The sequence below is a fragment of the Cyprinus carpio genome, chromosome B13 (assembly GCF_018340385.1).
Source record: "Cyprinus carpio isolate SPL01 chromosome B13, ASM1834038v1, whole genome shotgun sequence".
Taxonomy (NCBI): domain Eukaryota; kingdom Metazoa; phylum Chordata; class Actinopteri; order Cypriniformes; family Cyprinidae; genus Cyprinus; species Cyprinus carpio.
In genome coordinates this window covers 5,955,192-5,981,620 of record NC_056609.1, presented here as the reverse complement: position 1 = coordinate 5,981,620, position 26,429 = coordinate 5,955,192, and the positions used below count along the sequence as shown (strand labels likewise).

Here is a 26,429-nt window from a genome sequence, read left to right as displayed (position 1 = left end):
TATAGACCAGTTTCATCACAATAGGCTAATGCAGAAGCGGTTCCCAAACTTTTTTTTCCTGCGCACCCCCTTCTATGTCCCAACCGGGTTTGCGCACCCCCAACCGAATCCCCACTAAGTAAAGATGTCAAACAAAATGTCTAGACATATGGCAAAATATAAACCCGTTTTTTTTTGCCATGCATTGGTCATAAAGCTCACTGTAGCGGTGCCTCAGGTGCTGAAATATATTTATTGGCCAAGGATCACACGTACTCCCGTCTCGCAGTGCGTGTACAGTATGTGTATGCAGTTTCAGAAAGCAGCAGCGAGAGCGCGTTATTGTAACGCGAAAGCACATTAAAATAATGCGCGAGCGCGAATCTCCACGCTTGCACGCAGATTTCCTTTGCTTTGTCACAAAAACCCAGACACGCAGCGTGCGCAGATACACGCTGCTCTCATCCGGAGAGAGTGCGCGCGCAATATTAAAACATGTCTCCTCTCACTCACACTCACGTCACAACCCGCTTTATGCTCATAGCGCGTTGATATTCATTCTTTTCGAACCTTTCGATTTCTAACGTTTTCTGTTCACATCTTTTACCGCGTGCAGTGTGAACGTTCTGATCCATTAACATGGGCTCGGAAAAATACGCATCACAGAGACAGTGTGTGAACCTGGAGTTAAGCATATGCCCAGTCTGTTCTGTTCTCGCACTAGGCGCGTTGCATTCTGATTAGATCGGATGGCATACTGCGGGAGGTCGGGACTTATTACGTAAAATCATGCTATAAAGCGATTTAGAAATCGCGCATGCTCAAATCTTGATTTTATTACGATTTCGATTAATCGCACAGCCCTAGCCTACACACGATCCACAACATAATTAAGTAACAAAGTGCATAGGCTCATGGCAGATATGAAGCCCGTAATGCGTCTTTCGTAGACCCAACGCATGAATGAAACGGAATTTTTTTTTTTTTTTTTTTGTGGCTTTTCTGCAACTCCTCCAACTTTGCTTTAAAAAAATGTAATGGGGCTTTTGACTTAAATTGCCATGTTTCGTGTGCAGGTGACGACGGGAGATTTTTCTGGGAGACGGCTTCAGACAGCTGTTTGCTAGAACTTCACTGCACAACACACACTGAGCCTGAGGGCTTCTGGCAATCTGTATCGCCGATCCAAGTGAAGCCCAGACCTAGATAATTGTCATCATATTTCCTTCTTTTTTTTTTCCCCATCTGGTGTTGTTCACCCTCATCACCTCTTTTTTGCCATCTCCTTCCCCTCCTCACCCCTCTCTTGATCCCTCTCCTCCTTCGTGACAACAACTTTATCAAAAGACTCCCACTTGACAGTTTTCCCCCTAATTTCAGCCAGTTAAGCGTATTTATAATATATGCTACTATATTATATATATATATATTATTATATATATATATATTATGAATGAATGAAAACGAGTTGCGAGCCACGCATATAGCCAGCCTGCCTTGCTAAAAGAAGAGCAGTGCGGTAGAAGACAGCAGCTGTCTTCTTCTACGTTTCTATTGAAAACTAATAAATTATAGTTTTTTTTATTTAAAATAAAAGCGATTACAAAGGAAATGTTTACTGTTCATGTTTTTTTTTTTTTTTTTTTTTAATGATATGGAAAAATCCCACTTAAAAAAACAGACCGCCATTACACTTTTCCTCTCGCGCACCCCTTGGTGGCAGCTCGCGTACCCCTGGGGGTGCACGTACCACACTTTGGGAATCCCTGGGCTAATGCAATAAAAAGTTATTCGAATTTATGGAAATTTCAGTATTATTGAATAGTGAATGGTTTTATTACCAATAGGTGCCGCTGTTACCAAATTAATTTGGCATGGCCAGTGTGAGAGGACATGGCACATACAAAGATTTGGTGGTCGATATGTCAAAGCTTTGCAGAAATAGCAGCCTCAGATATAGCCTGGCATTTTTCCACCAAGTTCACTGATGCATTAAACAAATATCGTTTTGTGTTATCAACACGAAATCCATTACTTTTTTTGCCAGCATGGTCTGAAGAATGTTCCAGGTCAAATGTGGTGAAAATCAGACCAATGGTCTTGGAGGATTTAGAAAAAGTAGGTCTTCAACATTAATCAAAATGGCAGACAGGAAGATCGGCCAATGTTGGCATAATAGGTATTGACGATACTATCTGCATGATCCAAAGGACTCTATCAACATCAGTCTCATTACAATAGGCTAACGTAACCAAAAGTTATTATAATTTTTAGAAATTTCATTATAACTTTTGACCACAAGATGGCTCTGCCCCCAACCTTTTTGATTACCATTAGGGCACGGTGTCAAAGAAGCATACCAAGTTTCGTAATGATGCTTCAATGCGTTCGTAAAATTTGTGCATTTGCAGTTAGCCTCAGGTCATGCTTGTTATAACAGACACTAAATTTGTTCTCAATGGACCTTTATCACAGCGAAACTGATTACTGGAAGTGCCCGTAGAAGCAGTGTATCAATTCTTCCTGTTATGTATATTTTTCAGGTGAGTCACACCAAAGATGTATGAGCTGAAACTTGCAAAAGACAATGGACTGCCACATCCTAATGCCATCTCTACACTGGATGCATCAAAACGCATTTTCTATATCCGTTTGTCAACTTGTTGGTAGCACAAATGGGTGGAGCGCGGCAGCCATTAATGTAGCACTCACGCTCAGATACTGAACCACTGATTATAATCTGGATCTGTGTGCTTTGACGCAACGTGTCGCAATGTTCACGCCTGGTGTAGTAGTGTTAGTTAGTGCCACTAGTTTACACCAATACTACCGCTTAGACTTGTGCCGGTATTCGGTAATGCGATATATCGCGGTAATGAATATGCACGGTATTGTTATCTAAGGTTAACTAATGAGGTCTTATTGTAAAGTGATACCTATGGGTCTTTAAAGTTCTTTTGCACTTTAATCGGTGTAAAATGTTTAACTTTAAATATATTTTTGTATTGCTTTATTATGTATTTAAATGTTCAGTTATTTTTTGTTATAAGAAAAAAGTTAGTTTTACCTGTTATACTGTATTATGACCACTTTTTTTAAAACTTAATTTCAATACCCGTGATAATACCGCATACCGTGGTCTTAAACATGATCAATTATCGCAACATGAAAATTTAATACCGCCATGATCCCTACTACCCCGGACGGCTTCTAAACTATCATTTCCATACTTGTTAGCGCAGCTGCCAGACATCCTGCACATGTGAAAACCAATAGCAAACATTTAGACACGATAACGCACAGTATGCTTTTTTCCCTTGTTTTAGAAAAATTTATATGAATGCTTTTTGTTTGCTGATTGGCTGTGGTTGGTTTGAATGCCAAATTTCAAGATTCAACACTCAAAAATATATCCCAACTTATAAAACTAATCCTTTTTTGCTGCTTGGGAACTAATGAAATAGATAAATCAGGACAACACTAAAATATTAACGATTTTGAAAATGAGTAGCATACAGGTATGTATCCTATCTTTCTACTTAGTTTTATTTTATACTCTTTTAAGTATTTGTAAGCAAACATTTAAATATTCTCACAAAATCATGAAATATAGTAATGGAGGGTTTACTTTTTTTCCATTTGCATGTATAAATGTGGTATATTTACTGACCACAATTACCATGTCCACTATCTCAGAAAAAAAAAGGAAATTCAATATATTCTCAAAAATGGTATCTTCTAAAATTAAGAGATCAATATTATTATTTTTCACTGAGAGCTAATTGAAAACATCCAAACATATCACAACAGTAAAAAGGGTGTTCAAGAGTTCCAAGAACCAGAGTATGTGTAGCGGCAACAATTTCTCCTTTGCACTCCAAGCATTCAATAATCACTCCGTTCCAGCTCCGCTCCAGGATCACCATTTCCCATTCTTCACTCAACTGATCAGAAATGCCGCTCCACGGCTAAAGTATTTCAGTGTTTTGAAATTCTGTTCTATTAAATGAAGAATAAATACACAATACTAGAAGATTAGTTTAATATTAAATTACTGCTTAACTCACTTGCATGTGGAGCAAATATGAATGAATATGAAGAATATGCTGTAACTTTTCCATCTTTAAGCTGATAAATCACAGCACAGTGTGTTGACAATTTTTTGCACTTCTGAATGTTTCTGTGTGCACAATCTGTACGTTGTGCACGAGCTTGTGTGTTATGTGCGTGCATGCAGTTGTAATTAACTTCCTGTACAATAAACTGTTTAAAACATGAATTCATCCAAACAATTGAGTATCCACATGCTACAAACAAACATGCTTGAGATATAACCTCCCACACTTGTCCATCGCCATCATTATAACCTTCACCTTCTTTCTGATTTGAGTGATCCACAGATCTGTCAAAATAGCTAATGATGTTTAATGCTTGAGTTCTTGATAAAATGCAGTTGTATTATGGACTGTTGGCATTAATTGTGCTTGTGATGGAGCGGTAATAGAGTGCTCTTGGAGCGACTGAAAACTACAATGCTCTGACTTTCAAATCCAATACTCGCACCAGTCAAAAATCACGCCACTCCACTCACTCTGCCAGGAACAGAAGAACAAACTAAAATCTCTTCTGTAAATATGCCCCTGTGGATATATTTTAAACAGGAATTTTTATCAAGTCTTTTTAAATTTGGGCAACAACATCTGTAGCAATGAAAATCACCAACATGCTTAAAAACTCTATAAATAAATGTTATTGCACTTATTTTCAAATAATTTATTTAAAAAATGTATTTCACTGTCATTTCATTTTTTTTCATCAATTTAATTGATCCTTCAATTAAGGTAATTTCTTAAAAAAAGTAATGACCCCATAAATTTGAATGCTACTGTAAATATAATAACAGTCCTCATTATAAACACAAAATAATAATCAACTTCAATAGTCAGTGAAGACAATTAGCCTATGTTTTATTTGATGGGGGCAGTGAAAGACCTGAATACTGGGTAGGGGGGCACTGGCCTACAAAAGGTTGAGAACCACTGACCTAGTTGAATAAAAGCCTGTTAAAATGAGCATCTGCAGGATGATTTCAAAATCTGGACATTTTTTGGAGACAGTTAAAAGAGTTATTCTGATGATTACTGTGCACAGAATTTTCCAAACTCAACAGAACTTGTAGTTTTTAATCCAACATAACTTATCGATTTCACCACACTGTGTCAGCGCTTGTTTAAATAGTGACTGCGATGCTGTATTGTGTGCGAGACCTGATGAATAAGATCAGAATTAACATTGATTAATTTGTATTAAATTTTAGTAATTTTTCATTGACCGTTATTTCCACTGTTTGTAATACGTATGCCAACAATCTTAATATAATATTCAAGTAATCAGTATGAGAAAAACATTGTTAATGAGAAGACGAACTTGACTTAAGCAGGTTAGTTGGGGAAATAAATGTATTTATTCAGAAATGCACATTTGGAAGGGAAATATATTAATAGGAACATTTCAGCAGGTTATACGAGATGTAACCCTAAACATCCTCAGTTTTGAAATGCATACTCCATGTGAACATGCTCCTGTTTAATATTTTAGAAGGACCTTAATTCATCCCACCACATCTAATCCATGTTGTGTCAGGAAATCTTGAAAACTGAGGCAGTGTGTCGTTGTTTAGTATAAAAGCAGTCAGGTACGCTGCAGTAACATGGGTGAAAGAAAGGAAAAAGAGGATTCTCCCAATTAGTTCTGACTGTGTTGCGATGGGGCCTGAAGTGGCGAAACACTGCTCACTTACCAGATATAGGAAGTGCGATAAAGTCCATACGCCAAACCATTGCAGATATAGCCTCATTCTTTTTGTGTGCTTTTCGTAGAATTAGTCTGCATGTTATTCAAGAACAGTTTGACTAAACTTCAATTCCATAACTTTCTGCCAGCATGGTATGAAGATGATCTAAGCCAATTTTGATGAAAATCAGACAAAGTCCGTCTAGTATGAGTTCGAAAAAGTGGGTTTTTTTCGAACAATTCAAAATAGCGAAAACCTTATGATTCTTAAACTTTGGACTTCATTCGACTCGGAATGAGCCAAGGATTCAGAAGAAAATTAGTTTTCCTTCTATGCCTTATGGTTCAAAGTTATTAACATAAACATTACTGCCAAATTACAACTTTCCCACAAGCGGTTCCAATGGGCTGCCATAGACTCAAGAGCAGAAGAAAAAATAGAAGAATAATAATAATAACGCCAACGGATACAATAGGTGCTTTCGCACCTTTGGTGCTCTGCCCCTGATAAAATGGTTAACATGCGCAGCATAGGCAGTTTCTATTTATAACACGTTTTCCGCGTTGAGCAATGCAGAGAATCACAGACATATCTGTTGATTTCAGGAATGCAATGGCCAATCAGAGGTGTTTAAGTTAGAATCCACTCACTCACTGCTCAAAAGTTTTTGAGCAGTGCTGAAAATTGCACGCTTATGAATCTTCTCATTTTAACACACAAAGTGTAGACATTATGGAAGATTTCATTGTGCATATATGGTCATTGTAAACTTGCACGCAGCACTCCATGCTTACTTTTTCTGCTAAAAATGACAGTGAACAGTGGTTTGTGAATGTTGATGCTTAGTCTAAAAATATAATTTTTGCTGGAGTGTTCATGTGAGAGATGCAGCAGTCTTTTGTCCCATCCCAAATGCTCTCATTGGTTGAGATGCGTGATGACGCCCATCCCAAGCCAGTACTGATCAACAGTGAGCAGCAGGCTTTCAAAATAATAATAATAATAACTGCGTAATGTGCTATAAAAGAATTGTCTGCGTTAATTAATGCATTAACTCGATAACGCATTAACTTGCTGAGCCCTAATATATATATATATATATATATATATATATATATATATATATATATATATATACACACACACACACTGGATAAGGGCTGGTAATTAATTACATGACGTGGTGATTAATTAATCTAATTAATTGCACATCAAATTTGGCTGAGAAATTCCTCCCAAAAGATAATTTAAAGTCATTGTTGTGTAAAGCATCAAACAGACATTACAAAAAGTAGCTTCAGCAAGTGTTTTGTTTGAAATAATAACAAATATTTTGATACTTTTTTAGAACGATAAGCTTTGTACAAATCTATGCATTTCAAAAATGCAGGGCATAGAGGAGCAACAATAATGTACATTATATGGAGAATAATGTTTTTTTTTTTTTTTTTTAACCTTTAGCCTTAATGATATAAACACATTGCATTACACCGAATACACAAAGTAGTCTTCTTTTTAGCCACGTCATATGACCCCTTTTATGGAATGATACTCTAAATAATAAACTAAAACTGCCAGTAGGTGGTGGTAAATGCCTTAATGATTAAGTCATAGAGTTATTTATTCATTCATTTTATTCGTTCAAATGGCTGATTCATTCAGGAATTAAGTGAATGGTTCTTTATGAATGGTCCATTGAATTATTAGTCTTGTTCGACTTGAAGTGGATCATCACCATCAGACTGATCGGTGTGTGAGACATTAAAGTACGGCAAGAGTTATAGAGAGCAGAGACTCTGCATGCTTTTGAATCGCTCTCAGCGGTACTTTGATGTCATACATCGATTGGTCCTGTGCAGTTGCCGCTTCAAATCCGACGCACCTATGGCCAATGGTTCAACGTGCCAAATGGGTTTTACCCCAATTTATTCCAAGCATTAAGAAATTAAATGCTGCTGTGTAGGCCCTTTTGGGATGGGCCTAAGACTGCAGCAGTGCACACATGAAGTGCTACACGACTTCATAAGTGGAAAATAGGAAGGTTTCCGATAAGCATGTGAAGACAGCAGAGAAGCGTTATCGCTCAGCACAGGGAAGTGCACCATTTTGTTAACTCGCCCGCCATTCACCCATCAAGTGTTGTTCTGTGCCGCACTCTGTTGCGTTGGGATCCCCTGAACTCTGAACTCTACTCAAAAAGGTGCCTGTTATATCTGTTATGATTGAGGCTCTGGACCTCTTAGCATAACGTGTTTTCTATAACAAACCTATAAAATATTTTCTATAAAAACGTTAATGCCCTGGCAGTGGCAAATAGCTTTGGTTTTATATTTAATTTTATTACGTAAATGTTATAAGTTGAGATTTACAATAAATATTTTAACTGCTATTACGTAAAATTAATACTGCTGTAAAAACAAAAACAAAAAAACACCTTTTTTATTTAAAGCAGTGGTCGCCAACCCATCGATCGCGATCGACTGGTAGATCTTTATCACTGTCCTAGTAGATCCTGAAAATAACAGGCAAACAAGTACAAAAAGCATAGATTTCACCATTCTCCCGTACTGTATTTTTTTGTACTTTTATTTTTCTGTTATTTTCAGGATCTACTTAGACAGTGATAACGAAAAATTTCCTCCAAAAAAAAAAAAAAAAACTCGAAATTGGAGGGGACAATAAACAAAGCGCAATTTTTGAAGGTGACACAAAAATACAGCTAAAATTGTACTTGTGAGGATATGTATACACATATGTAAGCCTTACTACTATAATTGCAGCAGGGAGACCGTGGCAAATTAGACAACTTAAAGCTGTTGTGGTCGCGCCGCGAAAGTGCTCGTGTATCTGTCACATAAAGATTTTTTGTTTCATGCAAATGTTTTATGTAACAAAAAAAGGCTCAAGTCAGACCATTTCTGTTCTTGCTTTAAATCCTGAAATTGTACAATCTAATTCAAATCAAAAACACATGCTTATGCAACGTGTGTAGCATCATCTTTTACGAGATATGAAGCAGTGGTTATATTGCCTCTATTTTCAAATGCCTACAGATATTTTAGTTTAATGCCAGTTTGCTTGTTATAAAGCAAATATGCCAATAAATAAATTTGCTTTAAAATAAAAAAATAAAAAACATTCAGCAACCAGTCTCAGAATCAACCAATTTCCTAATTAAAATAAAAATAAAAAAATCTGATCTGAATCGGCCATGATGGTGCATCACAAATTAAACACTAAATAAAAAGGCCTCAAATTAGAAGTACAATCTGGGATGTCTTTTCCTATCAATTCTTCAACACCGAACCCCCAACTGCTCCCCGGGCTCTGATGTGTGCACTTGGATGGGTTAAATGCAGAGCAGAACCTGCCAACCTTGGGGAAATTTTTTTTTTGAGTACCATCAGTATGGCAGGCGTGCGGGCTGGGGGTGTTTGGTGGGTGGAGTGGGGGTAAACAGTTTACGTTTTTTTTTTTTTTTTTTTTTTTTTTTTAACTGTTTAACATAACTGTGCAGTTAATTTTTGATATTTAGTTTTTTTTTTTATGCCATTAAAAAAAATAAAAAAATACTCCAGTACACATCTGTAAAAGGCTGGGTGACATGAGCAAAAATATATATCTCTGTATGTTTTGGCTGATTTGCGGTATACGGCAGCCTATATATCTCGGTATTTTGTATTTGGATTAAGCATATATTATGTGCAAAAAAGGGTTAAAATCACATTACATTGTAACATTGCAATCTAAAACAAAAATAATCATTTTAAAGCAGAAGTTAGTTAATAAACCAAAAATTAAAATAACAAAAAACACAGACTAATTGAGTAAAAAGGCTATTTTTGATTACCCCTTACTTTTTACAGTTAGTGCTATCATACAAATACACTTGCCTTGTAGGTTTAAAATTCTACAACCCCACAGTAGGTGGCCAACCAAAACGGTGGTTTCTACCGCCGCCACGTCTGCAAAGTGCAAGTTATCAAACAAGCGCATCAAAGCACATTTTTCCCAATAGACGTCAGTTTTGCCTCGCTGATGTGTTACATTTGACGGCTGCAGTCAGGGAAAATGAAAGACAAAACTTGACACTGTAGTTAAAATATTAATATTCACAGATGAAAGTTTGGGTTACTTATGAAGTTATGTGCATTTCTTAGAACAAAATTCAAGCCCCGGATAAATGTCACGCCTATGCCCGAGCTTATATTTTTCTCTAAGCTAACATGGTATTAAACCATACTTTAGATTTGACACATTTATAGGTGTGCAGTATTATTTATATAATATGAATTATGTGTTATATTATTCAAAAGAAATTGTGGTTTACTTTGCATCGGAGCCTTAAAAGTGGTAGCCTATTTTAGTGAGCTGGGCTACAGGAAGGAATATGCAAAATGTCAATATTCTCATATATAAGGCCTATATTTTAATTTATATTTAAAAATTCCTTTAATAAAACAACATGCATTTTTTTTTTTTTTCGTTACCTGTCATTTATTTTGACAGATAACTTCTTGGGGAAAAATATATTTGCCTGCACACTGATTAAGAAATTGTTGCATGTTTTATGAATTATTTCCTTTATTTTAGTAAAACGTGAGGCACTGTATAATTTCGCTCCCATTATTTTGGTCTAATTAAAACAAGAAACAAATAAACCTGCACAATTTAGCTAAATCATCAATGTTAAAGAATGGACGGATTAATAAATCGTCCTCATGTTTAAACTCAAGATCTCTCATTATAATCAACAAAATACACACAATGTAAAAAAGAGCTTCATTAATTGACAACTTCAGTGATTTTAAAAGGGGCCTTCTTTACTTGCTTTCATATAATTTAAGTAAAAAAATAAAATTCGCAGCCGCATTTAAATGCAGGTGTGTAAATTTCAGAGTGCAAGATTTTGCGCTGCGCGCATGATGCTGAGTGCAACGTGCAGCATTTATTCTTATTTGTTTTATCTTCATTGCAAATCTTGTTTGGTTTTATTTTGGATAATTGCATGTAAAAAATAATTTACGTTGTAATGCATATGCAAAATGTGAATTAATATTCATATTCAAGTGTTTGTGCGAAAATTATTAATGCGCATTCATGACAGAGAGGCGCCCTCTCGATCACTTGAATTTTTTCCTGATAATGAATTAACTTAAAATTGTGGTGTCTCATATACATGAGAACTATATCTACAGAAAGCTTGTAATGTCTTTTAAACGAATCAATTCAAAACAAAAGCATTATGTAATCTGTGGAGGTTTCATTTCTCTCTAAAGGCGCGTCCATGTGGAGAGAATCAGCACTGTGAATTTCCTCTTGCAGACGACAAGAAAACATATGTTTATTAATAAATAATTAAAAATGTCTCCTTTTTCACAATTATTAGGCTACTTCTGCCTGTGCTTTGTGGCAAACTTAATGCATGCGCTTCAGCGTGGAATATATTAAGGCTCATTATGGATTATAGATGTAAATTTAATATAAACCTGCGATTAGTTGAATAATGACAAATGAACTACTAGTAACTAGAAAAATCTTACGTGGGGGGCAGACCTATTAAATACCCTCTAGACATCTCTGTTAAAGTTTTTAAAGCATTTTATATGCGTTTGCATAAATTCTGCTTTGCGTTTGCATAAATTCTGTCTGTAATGGAGAGATATACCTTAACATTGATTTTTCCTCTGAAACACAAAAACAAAAATTGAAATAAAATTGATATTTTATGTTTTGAGAACAGCCAACCCTTCTCTGCAGATATTCTTGCTTCTGGTTTGTGCATTGTAAATACAACAAAAACAAACAAACTATATATTATAATGTCTCCAAAAACTCCAAAATGTTTTTAGTCACGTCTGTAAAGCATGTGTATTTCCCAAATCTAAAATAGCCTATAAAACTTGTTCATAGACGGATACTTTACTGATGTCTGGACTCTGTTTGGGATTTAGAAAAACATAAAGAGATGGTTCAATATATTGGTTATGAATAGGCTACATTCTGTGAGAATTTATATTTCATAGTCTAAAAAATATTGTTTAGACGAAACAAAATAAAAATAAATGCAACAGTTTGCATCTTTTTTTTTTGAGTTAAGGCAACTTCCTCTGAAATTTAATATAATAACTAATATAACTAATAAACTATATTGCGCTATACAGTAATCAACATTTGAAGTGGATCAAAACCTTCGTTCAAATTTGTCCTAAAACCAAAATGACGAGTCCTATCTAAACCTGCTCAGCAACTTTGAAACCCTCATAAAACACTGTGCATATGAAAGACCAAAGAGATTCACACATTTATATCAACCCCGACAAGCTATACAGAACTACCCCCCAACCCCCTCCAGCTGAACTGAATTTGGTCTGTTTTTGGGCTGTGAGGAACGGTGTGTTGCCATGTGTACTGGGTTGAAACATGCCTGCACTCACAGCAGCTGTACTTCTTTTTATTTCGGTGTTATTTTCTCGCTAGTAGCCGCATTTCCACTGTCGGGCCAGTGCGAGCCAGGGCAGCTTAAAACGGGCCGGGCGGGGCTAATAGCCTTGGGCCAGTAGCACGAGGCCAGAATAGTGCAGCGTTTCCACAGTCGGGCCAGAAGCTCCGCTGCGCGTCACTAAAACCCGCCCTTTACACGCCTCTCAGGAACAACGTCATGCAACCCCATCAACAAATCAGAAAACTAATGAGAAATAAGTCACTGGAACTAGCGCGATCACAAAACGAACACGATAACAGCGGCCTTTTGTTTGCCTGCTTTGTTAAATATTTAAATTCAAAAGCATCAATGTTTTACTATAAGTGATACATTGATCATAAGATTCAATTATCAGGACTCAAAATTAATCACACAGAATAAATGTATTTCTATTTTTTATTTTTAAATCGCTTATGAAAATGAGCCTTCTTATTCAGTCGAGTCTGTTTTCTGTTTATTTGTAGCCACAGTAGCCTATCCTATACGTCACATTTAGAATGAATGATAATAACTCTATTTTTATAAAAGCTCCCAAAACAAAAAACCATTATTATATTTTGATGTCATGCTATGCAGAGCTAAACTCTCGAGACGAGACTTATGACAGATAAAATATGTTACTAAATAAATACACAATTGAGATACAGAATAAGATGCTGATGTCTGATTTCTCCCAAGTGGTTGCATTTACCATTATTCATGTATGACATGACATCAAAGCAACGAGAGATCAACGAGATCTCGTGCCTCGCGGTATACCAAAGCGCACTTCAGAGCGCATCTTTTTCAAAGGCCGGCTTCATTGTGAACAAGTCGAGAAGCTCCCTCATTCCCAACAATGTGGACAAGCTGGTGTTCCTCTCACATAATATGAAAAAAATAAAATCGAACTGAAGCTTAGGTAAGAATGCTTAATTTCCTTTTTGTAGTGTTTCTGTTTGCTATCTGTTAGGCTATATTAAAAAAAACCCGGGTATTTTTATAACGGGTAAGCTATAGGCTGTTTTTTCTTCTGTAAGAAAAATTAGTCTGATGTTTGCAATTTGTTGTTTCAGGTCAAAACTCATCCGTCGTCTTAATGGCAGTTTGCCAGCTTTGCTCTGATATTTTTGATTTGTATTAGTGTTTGGTTCTTTAAATTATTTGTTCCACATTTTGTCTTAAATATAGTTGTTCTAAACAATTTAATCAAATACTTAGGCTGTTGATTTGTTTGCCGCCTTCTTTTTTATTCTAAGTTTTGGCGTTGTGCGATGTGCCATGTGCATTTATTAAATTTTTTTGTTAATTTTCCTTAACTGTATACTTTAAAAAACGCTCTACTATTCTGTTTTAAGCGCTTCATTTTCATTTTGAACGCGCTAATATCATGCTTTAGCATTTTCTGTCATATGAAAGTGTTAAACTTCAACTTGGACTATACCTTTCCTTGTATATACGCAAGTTTTTATATTAATATCATAAATGAACGATTATTCGACTAATCGCTAAAATGCAGGAGTGCTAGTCGACTAGGAATATCTTTAGTCGGGGGCAGCCCTATAAAATAGGCTTTGTAGTTCATGCGAGTTTCAGTATCGACGGGAAAAAAAATCATAATTAGCAATATGCCAAAGTGGGCCGCTGCTGGCGCCGTATGGCACGGTGAACGACTGTTTCCAATGAATATGTGCGCGTGAGGCTCCAGGTGATCAAACAGCTGAAACAGAAAATACTCAATTTTTGGTCACACAGTAAAGGCACAATTCAAAAATGCTAAGTCTTAGCAGTTTGAAAGATCAAGAATAATAACAGAGTTAATAATAATTATTGCTAAATGCTGGACCATTTTTTCTTTTCGCTCTGCATATGAAACCTGAAGATTTTTTTTAAACCAAGAATGAACCGAAATGAAAACATTTAATGCTTTAATGCTTTTAATCTGTGTGTGTATACAGTATACATACATACATACATACATACATATATACATACATATATACATACATATATATATATATATATATATATATATATATATATATTATTATATATAATATATATGTAGGCCTTATATTTAATGACTGTTTATGTGCTCTTAAATAACTGCATTATTAACATTATTTTGATGGACACTGTTTACAGTTCATTTTAATGACACGTTTCTAAATGAAGATCACTGCAGACCAAGGCTGCAGACAGCGCACCTTGTTTGTTTTCTTTATATTATAAATGCACAAAGTTTTGTTGTTATTATGTGTGTATACAAATAAAAGTAGACCCTTTACAGATTCGATTGATGTATTTCTCTTATCTGTACGATCAAAACTGAAAGTGTAATTTAAGTTATTTTCGGGGTTATCAGGAGAAGATGCCTCAACATGTGTATATGCGTGAATCAACTCCAGAGGGTTAACAGTAACGCTGCCAATCAGTAGGTGTAATCGCCTACTGTGATGTCAAGTGCTCTTATAAAGATTAATCTGTAAAACACATTCATGGATTTATTCTGTATTCTACACAGCTCTGTCCCTTTCTCTGATAAGCGCTCAGATGATTTCATGGTTTTATGTACCTAATTTTAGAAAATAAAATTAATAGCAATAACACTCAAAATTACCTTAAATTGTAATTATACATAACTCCGTGTCAGCTTTGCGGTTTCTTATATGGTATGTTTCTAATTTGTTTTGTAATGCTTTTATGTTCATAATCATTAAATACTATTAAAAAGAACAAAAATAAACAGACATTAACACGTTCATAATTTTATGTATTTATTATTTTTAGTATCTTGACACTGTCCCGAACAGTGTTTTGAGCTCATATAAAATATTAAGTGGTAGAGCGCCCTCAGCCGACCGTTAATTTTACATATTTTAATTATATACCAAATTATCATCATTTTTGTAAGTTAACAACGATGCCACAGTTATTGCCTAAATAACACATTTTAATATAAATAATTGTATGAAATAACCGTTAAAAACAGAAATAATAAAGATGTAAACGGCATCTCTCATTCAAACTCGCTCTCGCTTCAAACTCATCGGTTCTCCGCATTGGATTGCTGGAAATAGTGCTTCAGCGAGTATACATCAGTTGTACCCTCAAAATCAGAATGAATTGTGGGTAAAAAGTAGTGGACGAATGTAGGGAATGAAGTCCTTCACACTCAGAATTCGGACATCACTACAAAATGGCTGACACCCGATATAGTGCATTATATAGTAGATAGGGAGAGGTTTCGGACACAGCTCTAGGTTTTTTTTTTTTGTGCTAACATGATGTATACCTAGTGCAGCTTTAGGTTTCCAGGTAAAGCACGATATTACAGTTTTACTGAAATAGTTCTGATAATTCGCTGTGAACCCACTATATGAAGCTCCTCCCTCAGAAATAGGCAATGGGCTCAGATTGGTTAGCTGGCCTAGTGTGCTGTGATTCGCTAAACCACCTAGTGCGTGGGCAGAAACTTCACACCCCTCACCTCAGTGGCATTTGCTCCGGTGTTTTATTTTAAACAATGGCGTCGTCAATATTGCTTTTCAATTTGAGCCCAACTGAGACCCAAAGAATATTAGTGAATAAGAGAATCACACAAAACCTGTGCAAGCACAGCTTTTACAGGATGTTTCAGAATGTTATATTTCTTTGTCTGTGTCATCTCATACTTTTAGATACGTTGCTATTTGTAAATGCTTGGCTTATGTTAGCTTCTAATATCAGTTCTATAATCAGGATTAAGAACTTCTGCTTTACAACATTGATTCTGAAAACTTGTGAATGCATTAGTATCCTTAGAAGACAGAATCACGATTCATATATGAATAGATTTTTTCGAGCACACCTAGTTTTGATGGCAGGCAGCAACTCTTCTCTAAAGCAGTGCAACATAGCCTTGCCCCCTTTGTTATATGTTCCCGGGGGTGGGGTTTATGTAAAATGTATACACAATAAATGTGAAAAGTTGTTTGTCAACTTGAAAACAATATATACATTTTCAACTATAAACAACACAGTATACATACAAATATTGATAGCATTATCATAAACACTAAAATGTCTTACCACAGACTGGTCCGTTGGTTGATGATCTGCCACCGAAAGTTCAGTCTCTGTTTTCAACAAAGTAAAAAATAGGAGATAACATTAGACAAATCCTGTACTGCAGTCAATAGTGACAACTGCATTCTACAACCAGACTTACTTCCAAAAAATTCAGGTAGTCACACCAGCATATACAACAATTCTATGCAGTGTGCACAGAACTGAACTGAACAACCAGTTATTAATGACATATCAGAGTAGTGTCTCTCTTTTGTTTGTGTGGTGCAAAAAAATCATAAAGAACAAGGTATGTCTTAATATTAGCCTTTAGATGTCTTCACCAAACTTACCAAACATGTGAAGTTTGGTGCAGATTGGACATAGCATGTTTAAGTTACTGTAAAACAAGTCATTTCCTATTGCCAGCAGGTGGCGCTATGACTATAACTGAATCTTGGCATGTAGATGTGTTCAGGCCAGGTCTCTCAGCAAACATGTTAAGTTTGGGGCAGATTAGACACTGCATGCTACATAAAGTTACATAAACTTCCTGTTTCACAGCTTTTTGATAGACTGCTAGGAGTCCATAACAGTGTTAAACATGTCACTTCCTGTTACCATTAGGTGGGGCTATGACTATAAGCGAATATGGGCATGTAGATGTGTTCAGGACAGGACTCTTATTAAACTTGTTAAATTTGGGACAGATTGGACACTGCATGCCGAGTTACATAAACTTCCTGTTTCACTGCATTAACAGCATGTTTTAGCGTGTTTCTAGCATGTTGCCTGCCTATTTAACACTTGTTAATGCTTTTTAATATGTTCCTAGGAGTCCATGACACTTCCTGTTGCCAGAAGGTAGCGCTGACTATAACAGAACATGGGCATCGACGTGTTCAGGACAGAACAACCATCAAACGTGTGAAGTTTGTCCGAAATCACTCACTCGTTCACTCATTCACTAACAAATATACAGTAAATAGCAAACAAATGAACTAAATCAGAAAGTAACGAACAAAAAACTGAACGTAATACTACGATGACGCATACACAAAAACAAAGACAAATATTGGTTGCAAAAACATTGTCTTATGTTATTTTATATTATATGTACCTAATTTTAGAAAACAATATTAATAGCAATAACACTCAAAATTACTTTATATTGTAATTATACATAACTCCGTGTCAGCTTTGCGGTTTCTTATATGGTATGTTTCTAATTTGTTTTGTAATGCTTTTATGTTCATAATCATTAAATACTATTAAAAAGAACAAAAATAAACAGACATTATCACGTTCATAATTTTATGTATTTATTATTTTTAGTATCTTGACACTGTCCCGAACAGTGTTTTGAGCTCATATAAAATATTAAGTGGTAGAGCGCCCTCAGCCGACCGTTAATTTTACATATTTTAATTATATACCAAATTATCATCATTTTTGTAAGTTAACAACGATGCCACAGTTATTGCCTAAAAATAACACATTTTAATATAAATAATTGTATGAAATAACCGTTAAAACAGAAATAATAAAGATGTAAACGGCATCTCTCATTCAAACTCGCTCTCGCTTCCAACTCATCGGTTCTCCGCATTGGATTGCTGGAAATAGTGCTTCAGCGAGTATACATCAGTTGTACCCTCAAAATCAGAATGAATTGTGGGTAAAAAGTAGTGGACGAATGTAGGGAATGAAGTCCTTCACTCAGAATTCGGACATCACTACAAAATGGGCTGACACCCGATATAGTGCATTATATAGTAGATAGGGAGAGGTTTCGGACACAGCTCTAGGTTTTTTTTTTTTTGTGCTAACATGATGTATACCTAGTGCAGCTTTAGGTTTCCAGGTAAAGCACGATATTACAGTTTTACTGAAATAGTTCTGATAATTCGCTGTGAACCCACTATTTCCTAAGAATGTGTCGATTAATGTAGACTGTCATTGTTCTAACTACTTCGTTTAATAATAAAGAACGTAGTGTAGTGCACAGACTTTATAATTATTGTGAAAGTGCTGTTTATGTAGTTATAGGGTTAATGCAGGGAGTAAAAGACCTGGTAGAGAGAGATGAGTTAGTTAGGCTGGTGCGCATGAGATACAGCTTTTCTGTGTTATAATTAAAGGTTAAGACACGGAGCGTCTTTTGTCTGTCATTCTTCAGACATTACAGTAGACATACTTTGGTTTTCAAACTGTATTGTTTCATTAGTTAGTCTCGTTAGCACTTAGCTAACGAATCCACCATTATGATGTTTTAAAAGTTTACAGTTTAGCAGCTAAACTTTAGCTGTGGGCACGATTCACTTGCATAGGTGTTAAAATGTTTTTATGTCATTATTTTAAGAACTGATTGGAGCACTATATTATTGTTTTATGAAAAGGTGCATGTCTACACTGCATTGAGCCGGATCAACACACACAAGGCTGCTGGCCCGGACGGCATTCCTGGACGTGTGCTTAGAGCATGTGCAGAGCAGCTTGCAGGGGTCTTCACAGACATTTTCAACCTGTCCCTCACCCAAGCAACTGTGCCAACATGTTTTAAGTCCACATCCATTGTGCCAGTACCAAAACACTCATCGCCAATGTGCCTGAATGACTATCGCCCCGTAGCACTCACACCCATCATTATGAAGTGCTTTGAGCAACTGGTCCTAGCACACCTCAAAGACTGCCTCCCACCCACACTGGACCCACACCAATTTGCTTACTATAGAAATAGGAGCACAGAGGATGCAGTATGCACAGTGCTGCACTCTGCACTCACACACCTGGACAATAACAACACATATGTTAGGATGTTGTTTGTTGACTTCAGTTCAGCATTTAACACCGTCATTCCCTCCAAGCTGACCACAAAACTTGGAGACCTGGGCATTAACACCTCCCTCTGCAACTGGATCATGGACTTTCTGACCAACAGGCCTCAGCATGTTAGGTCAGGCCACACCTGCTCCACCACCATCAAACTTAGCACCGGCGTACCACAGGGCTGTGTGCTGAGTCCATTCCTCTACTCCCTCTACACCCATGACTGCAAGCCTGTGCATGGATCCAACTCCATCATTAACTTTGCAGACGACACCACAGTGATTGGCCTCATCAGTGACAACTATGATACTGCCTACAGGGAAGAGGTACAGCACCTGGCCACATGGTGCGCTGACAATAACCTGCTCCTTAACACCAGTAAGACAAAGGAGCTCATTGTGGACTTCAGGAAGAAGAAAGGAAGCACGCATGACCCCATCCACATTAACGGGATGGTTGTTGAACGTGTCTCCAGCTTCAAGTTCCTAGGAACCACCATCTCGGAGGACCTGTCCTGGACCACAAACACCTCCAGCCTGGTCAAGAAGGCTCACCAGCGCCTCTTCTTCCTCAGAACACTGAAGAAGAACCAACTGTCTTCAGCCATAGTGGTGAACTTTTACCGGTGTGCGATCAAGAGCATCCTGACCAGTTGTATTATGAAAACGCTGTCTACGTCGAGCTCGCAGCATTCTTAAGGACTCCTCTCACCCTGACCATGGACTGTTTAACCACCTTCCCTCCGGGAGGCACTTTAGGAGCCTCCGGACAAAGACCAGCAGATCTAGGAATAGCTTTTTCCCTACAGCTGTCTCCTTGTTGAACTCTGCCCTCTGACACCCCCACACCATACACACAGACTCTTCCCCCACTTCATCACTACATCTGACCGATTTATTATTTATTTATTTACAACAAGCAAAAAAACAGTAACTCGCTATTACTTGCACTACTGTCTGTTCATCCAGACACACTGAATAATCCATTTGCACACTGAAATATTTTCTATGCACTTTACTGACCATTGCAATAGTGTAAATTACGTTCATATGTTCATAGTTCTGCCTATAGTGTACATAAACTTTCACATAATCCATCTATATAGTATGTTCATAGTACACCTATCTGTATATCATGCTGATAGTATTTAAAATCTGTAAATTATGTCCATAATACTTATCTGTATAGTTATTGTACATATTGTAGACCTTGTATATTCTTGTATTTTTCTGCTGATGGCCCGCTAGCCCCCTGCAATACTGTGCGCCCCACAGAACCACTGCTTTAAAAAGGACTTTAAATAAATAAAAAAGAATATATATATATATATATATATTACCTTATTTTTACCTTATACTGAAGACTTCGACCTTAAAATAATATATGTGTGTATGTGTATATATATATATATATATATATATATATATATATATATATATATATATATATATATATATATATATATATATATATACACACATACACACATATATTATTTTAAGGTCGAAGTCTTCAGTAATGCAATGCACCGTAACACTTACTGCTTAAGTAATTTCAATATGCCGTTTTGAAGTACGTTCATATCATATACTCTTTCAAACATTTCCGCATGTAGCATGCCAGGGTTCACAACAAAACCCGCCCAATTGATGACAATCATGTCATCAAAGTACCATGAGAGCTATAAGAGAGCGGACGTCTCATGCTTTGTCTCGATCAATCTTCAAGTCCAGTCGAACACACCTCTTTACTCTCACGTGTCACATAACCAAACGTAATTGAAAAATCACTTTTTTTTTCATATCGCGATATTATCACAAATGCATTTAATCATTCAGCCCTACCTTAGATGCCTTTAAACCTGTTGTAGGGGACTCCAACACAATATTAGGACACTTAAAAAAAAACACATGACCTGCTCTTTAAAGCAAAAAAAAAAAAAATTCTGAACCTGGACTTTTTTCTAGGGGTTGCGGGTGCAGACACATACACAGGGTTATTTGGCAAACAAAAAAAAGAAAATTATTTGCCTTGAAACTAACTAGTAACGTATCTGCCATTGCCATTAGCCCTTGACAGTCTCAGACTACAGATTATGGTGGGATATTTGAAATGGCAATACCAAGAAAGGTTACTCACTACAATATGGTGCAAACACATGTAACATTTAGGATGCTTTTGATATCAAGTTTTGCTGGTTAGCTTTGTCCTTTTCAGAGTACAAGATGACCTACAATCTAAAACATGAAATTTAAATACTAGGAAATTAATATAAAATAGGAAATACACAAAGCCAGTTTACTACAGAAATCTACAGTTCAGTTCAATTAACAACAGCAAAAACATTAATATGGTCCAAGAACTGGTAAACTTAAACAAGGTTCATACAGATACTGCAAAATAAAAATCCAGGACTTTCAAGGATTTGCACTACTTTTTTGGTTTTCAAGGACTAAAATCAGATCTCACTTATAAAGCAATATTGTTATTATCTTTCAAATTATAATAAATAAACTAAGAAAAGAAAATGGTACAAATAAAGTGCAGCACATGCAATGACCATGGCAACTTTAACATTTGAAAGGATACTATGCCAAATTTATCGCTTTTTTCAGACAGATTTTTTCTTCATGAATATATGATTGACCTGAAGATTGAAAAGCTATGTCATACATGTGGAAATTATGAGCATTATCACACTCATAGACACTAGGGGTGTGACAATACACTTAGCTCACAAGGCGAGACAAAATGCAGATACTTTGTTCACTAGAACAAGACAATGTTTCAATACTTTAAGAAATTTTAAAATGACAATATATTTTGCTTTTAATCACAAAAAGTAAAACAATGCAGTTGTATTTTGAAATGTTTTAACTAATCTAGAGCTTAACTAATGATTATTTTGCTAATCAGGTAATCTACTGATTATTTTGACAAGTGAGTAATCTGAGATTTTTTAGTAATACAAATAAGAACTAAGTGGAAAAACAGGCTTTAATATGACTATATTTATACATAAAGTAACGATGAGGCAACAATAATTGGCCTAAAATAAAGTATCAAAAGCAAGTTTATGGTTTTATTGAACAGCACTGTTAAATATATGCGGCAATGACCTGGTGATGTTTCGTGTGATTCAACAACGTTTAAATCCATTTAATTTTAATATTTGGCCACATGCAAAGTCAGAAACTTTTATTTTGAAATTATGATGTACTATAAATCGCATATTTAAAAATATGATGATGTATTCTCCTGTGTTGGCATAGGTTTATATGATTTACATTATAAATCAAGTGAGTTTTCCCAGATGAACGCTGTGCAGGAAGAGATAAGCCCTTTCACACATACATTCTTCATGGATAAATTACTGTTAAGAGGTTACGTGTGAACAGGACCTTTTCAAAAATCCTGGTAAATTTATTCTGGCAATCATATCGTTCATATGGAGATGACGTGATAACTCTGAGCTGTTTACAAAGCTCCGCTGCTTTTTTAATAGCTTTTCTATATAGATATGACCTTAGATGGAAAGCTTGAGTTGGGAAGCTTACACAATCTATTTTATTAACAACAGTAACCTGCAAAATCAAATTTTTATGTAGAAAAGGTATATAATGTACTCTTATTAAATGTACCATTATTCTTCTATAGTCTTATATGGAACTGACCAACAACCTCAGTGAATATGAGCACATACTGCACATTTATAAGCAAATAGCACTTTTTTTTCTTCATTCACACACACACACACAAAAAAAGCAGAGCAAAACTCTGCTCTGCTGCCATCGACTATTATAATGGTGATTTGACGTTGTTTTTTTTTTTTTTTTTACACAAGTGTTTGTTCACCACAGTATATTATAACTATACATTTTGTCAGATTTATTGTGCTCCTATTTCATTGAGCTCTCTGTTTGGTGTGCATCTTTTGCTGTAGTGTGTAAGTAGGAAATATCAGTTTACATTTTCAAACATTCATTTTGCCATTAACTGTAATAATCCAGTGCGATTTTTGTTTGCACGAGTCTGACAACAGCCAGTGCTCCACACAGATATCTGATCTTATCATCATCCAGTCTGTCTGCAATGACATTATTATGCATTTCTTCTAGCTTTCTTAAGCTAGCATATTTTTCTTTGTTTATCTATGAATCAAATTGGGAAATCTGTATTAGATTACACAATTTAAAAACACATATTACACAGTGTAGTAGTAAATGTATGACTGAGTATTTAAGGGATTAAAAAAAAAAAAAAAAAAAAAAAAAAAAAAAAAAAAAACATGCTCTGGTTTGTTAAACACATACTTCCAGATATTGTATATGATGTTAAGGTTACCTGCAGCAGATAGGTAAACAGTGGGCCCAGCAAAGGATTGAGGAGGCTGTCATAATAATCACGAGGACAGGACATCACCAGCTGCTTCATGAACAGACGTGAAAGACATTAAGGAAAACAACAAAAACTGCACATCATTCATGAGTCAGAGTCAACCACAAGAATCCAAATCTAATGACAGTGATGTCACTTCCATAATCATAAACCAAGGTGAATATAAAGCTTTATAATAAGGGGTACCTAAATCATCATGTACTAATTACCCAAATTAAAACTTACTTTAACATAAACTAATAATTAGTGAACGCATGAACTAATCACGAATGAATAAAGATGGATTCATGCCTGAATAACGACTTCATGTGAGTACATGTTTGATAGTTACTTTTTGGAGCGCACCTTTTTTTAACAACCAAAAAGTATTGAGGAAGTACAGACGTTTTCCTCTTTGATAGCAGAGGAGTGGATCCAGCGAGAGCTTGACGGGGCTACGTGGAATTAAAACTTTTTTTCAGGAGTCGCGGCAGTAGAGGTGGCGCAACTATAACGACATGTAAATAATCCCGCCCACTCTAAAGCGATACTAAACTGCAGTGGAAATGCAAACTGAGCCGAGCCGAGTCGTACCACGCAGTGGAAAAGCGCCACTAGTTTTCCCGGGAGGTCTCCCATACAGGTACTGACCAGGCTCAACCATGCTTAGATTCAGTTGGCAACCAGTCTTGAGTGTACCTAGTGGTGCACCATAAAAACAGTTGTATAACAAATAGTTGTATTACTATATTAATGCAGGCATTTTTATCCAATAAATTTTGGTTGCTTTGGTAAACTGAAGTAACAATTATAGTATTTTTTTAATGTATTTATTTTACAATATGCATAGTAATTAACTACTTGTGTTTTTTGCAGAACTCTTTATATGAGCAAAAACATTATGTCCACCCATAGGTAAAGTGAATATTTTTAATCATCTCCTAACAAGGTCACATGTGAAGGTCTGGGTAATTTATATGGTAAATGAACAACCAATTCATATAGTCAATGTGCAAGAAATGTGCATGAATTAAGATCTGAGTGACTGACAAGGGCCAGTTTGTTGTGGCCAGACAACTATGTTAGAGCATGTCTGATAGATATGGGCATATTGATCCTCAAGTATCGATATATCGATACTGATGTTAGTATCGAAAATGTCGATACTAAAAAATATTAATACTAAGATGTTTTACCAGTGAAAAAAAAATTGTGTACAATATGCATTGAATTGGACAAATAACCTATGTTAATAAGCGAATAACTTCGAACTATATAACCACTCACCTGAACACCTGAACACAAGCTAACTAATCAATCAGAATCAAGACAGAACCAATCAATCCCAGAGAGCGTTCACTTAGTTCTGACAGTGCATTCAAACAGGGCTGCATTTCCCAAAAGTATCATAAGAAAGCACTGATGCCTTTGGGAGCAGCAGCCCAAAAAAATCAGAGGAAAGAAAAAACATATGTTTGAGTTATTTCACAATATACAAATTGAAATTTTAGCCTAAATAATTTGTGCTATTACATTTATTTAAATTGAATGTTAAAAGTTCATACTGATCATGTTCTATTCTGTAATGTTAATATAAATCATACACCGTCAGAATAAAAAGGTTGCATTTACGCATGCAACAGCCTGTCATGGTTTTACTAAGGTGACCATAATTCAACTATAGTATTTGTAGATTTCCATGGTTACCACTACAGTAAACATATTTTAACCATGTGTAAACAAGAATATAACATATTAAGTTGCAATTAAGGCGCACTGAAAATGCATGTCAAATATAAAGTTAAGTGGGTATCATTACCCATTTTGCTCATAGTAATTTAAAAATGTAATACATTTCATAACTTAAAAGTTCAGTTTATAAGAATCGTATCAATAATGACGATACTTGAGTTTAAAAGTATCGTACTGTATCAAAAATAAAGTAAGTGGTAGCACCCATCCCTAATGTCTGAAACAGCGAGACTTGTGGGGTGCTTCTGTGAGAACCTACCAGCAGTGGTCCAAAGTAGGACAAACAACAGATTGGGTACAGTGTATATTCTATATAACACCTTACTAGACAGGTGGTCATGATGTTTTGGCTCAACAGTATATATGCATAAATATACATACAAACATACATAAAACAATTCTTGTGTTTATAAAGCTGGGTATAGACCTTAGTCAGGGTAGTGCCACAACATACTATTTGTACAGTGGCTGATAGCCATAGGCTTCCATAGTATGTTTATATCTGCATTTGAATTTCCATACAGGTTTGGAAAAACGTAAGGGTGAGTAAATGATGACAAATTTAATTTTTGGATGAAGGCTTATAAGCCAGCAGGGGGAATTTAAAGGAGAGTCTCGTGAGAATCACACAAAATATACTGAAATCAAATTATGGGTGGTAGTTGCAATTAGTATTCTCCACATTTGATAGGAAGAATCACTATAAATATTTGCAAACTAGTACTGTGCCATCCAATTATGTTTATGATGCAGCCTAACCCTAACCCTGACATGTAGTTAAGGTGGTCATTATTTAGGAATGAATCCATATAAACCTATTCATATTTAAGGGTAGTTGTTTATTCATTCTTGATTAGTTCATGCCATCACTAATCATTAGCTCATTTTGAAGTAATAATAAAGATACTGGGTTCAGGTACTCTTATTATGAAGTGTTACCAACAAATGTCACCAACTTAAGTATGTTTAACAAATAGTTAAAAGAAAAAATAATTATATAAAGGATATGAACTAAGGGGCGGAGCCTGTGGTCTGGAACACTGTCTAGATGGGTAAATGCAGAACCAACAATCTGCTCTGCCAAGCCTTCTATTGCATAAAAGTCTTGCTGCATGCAGGGACCTGCATTCCCAAGCACGTGGTAACTTTAAAAAAAAAGGACACAAAAGAAAAGGGTAAATAGAATCA

The 26,429-nt window shown here is 35.8% G+C and overlaps 1 protein-coding gene across 2 annotated transcripts in view; it reads right to left on the bottom strand.

Moving 5' to 3' along the window:
• The window catches only part of LOC109069047 (exportin-5-like), a 109,126-nt gene that overhangs the window by 11,062 nt on the left and 71,635 nt on the right, over window positions 1–26,429 (bottom strand). For both annotated transcript variants that reach the window (XM_042736308.1, XM_042736309.1), the window contains exons 21-23: window positions 26,250–26,386; window positions 23,457–23,554; window positions 16,308–16,354 (exon numbers count right to left, since the gene is read on the bottom strand). In XM_042736308.1, the coding sequence (XP_042592242.1) occupies window positions 16,308–16,354; window positions 23,457–23,554; window positions 26,250–26,386 (282 nt within the window). The remainder of the gene's footprint in view (window positions 1–16,307; window positions 16,355–23,456; window positions 23,555–26,249; window positions 26,387–26,429) is intronic.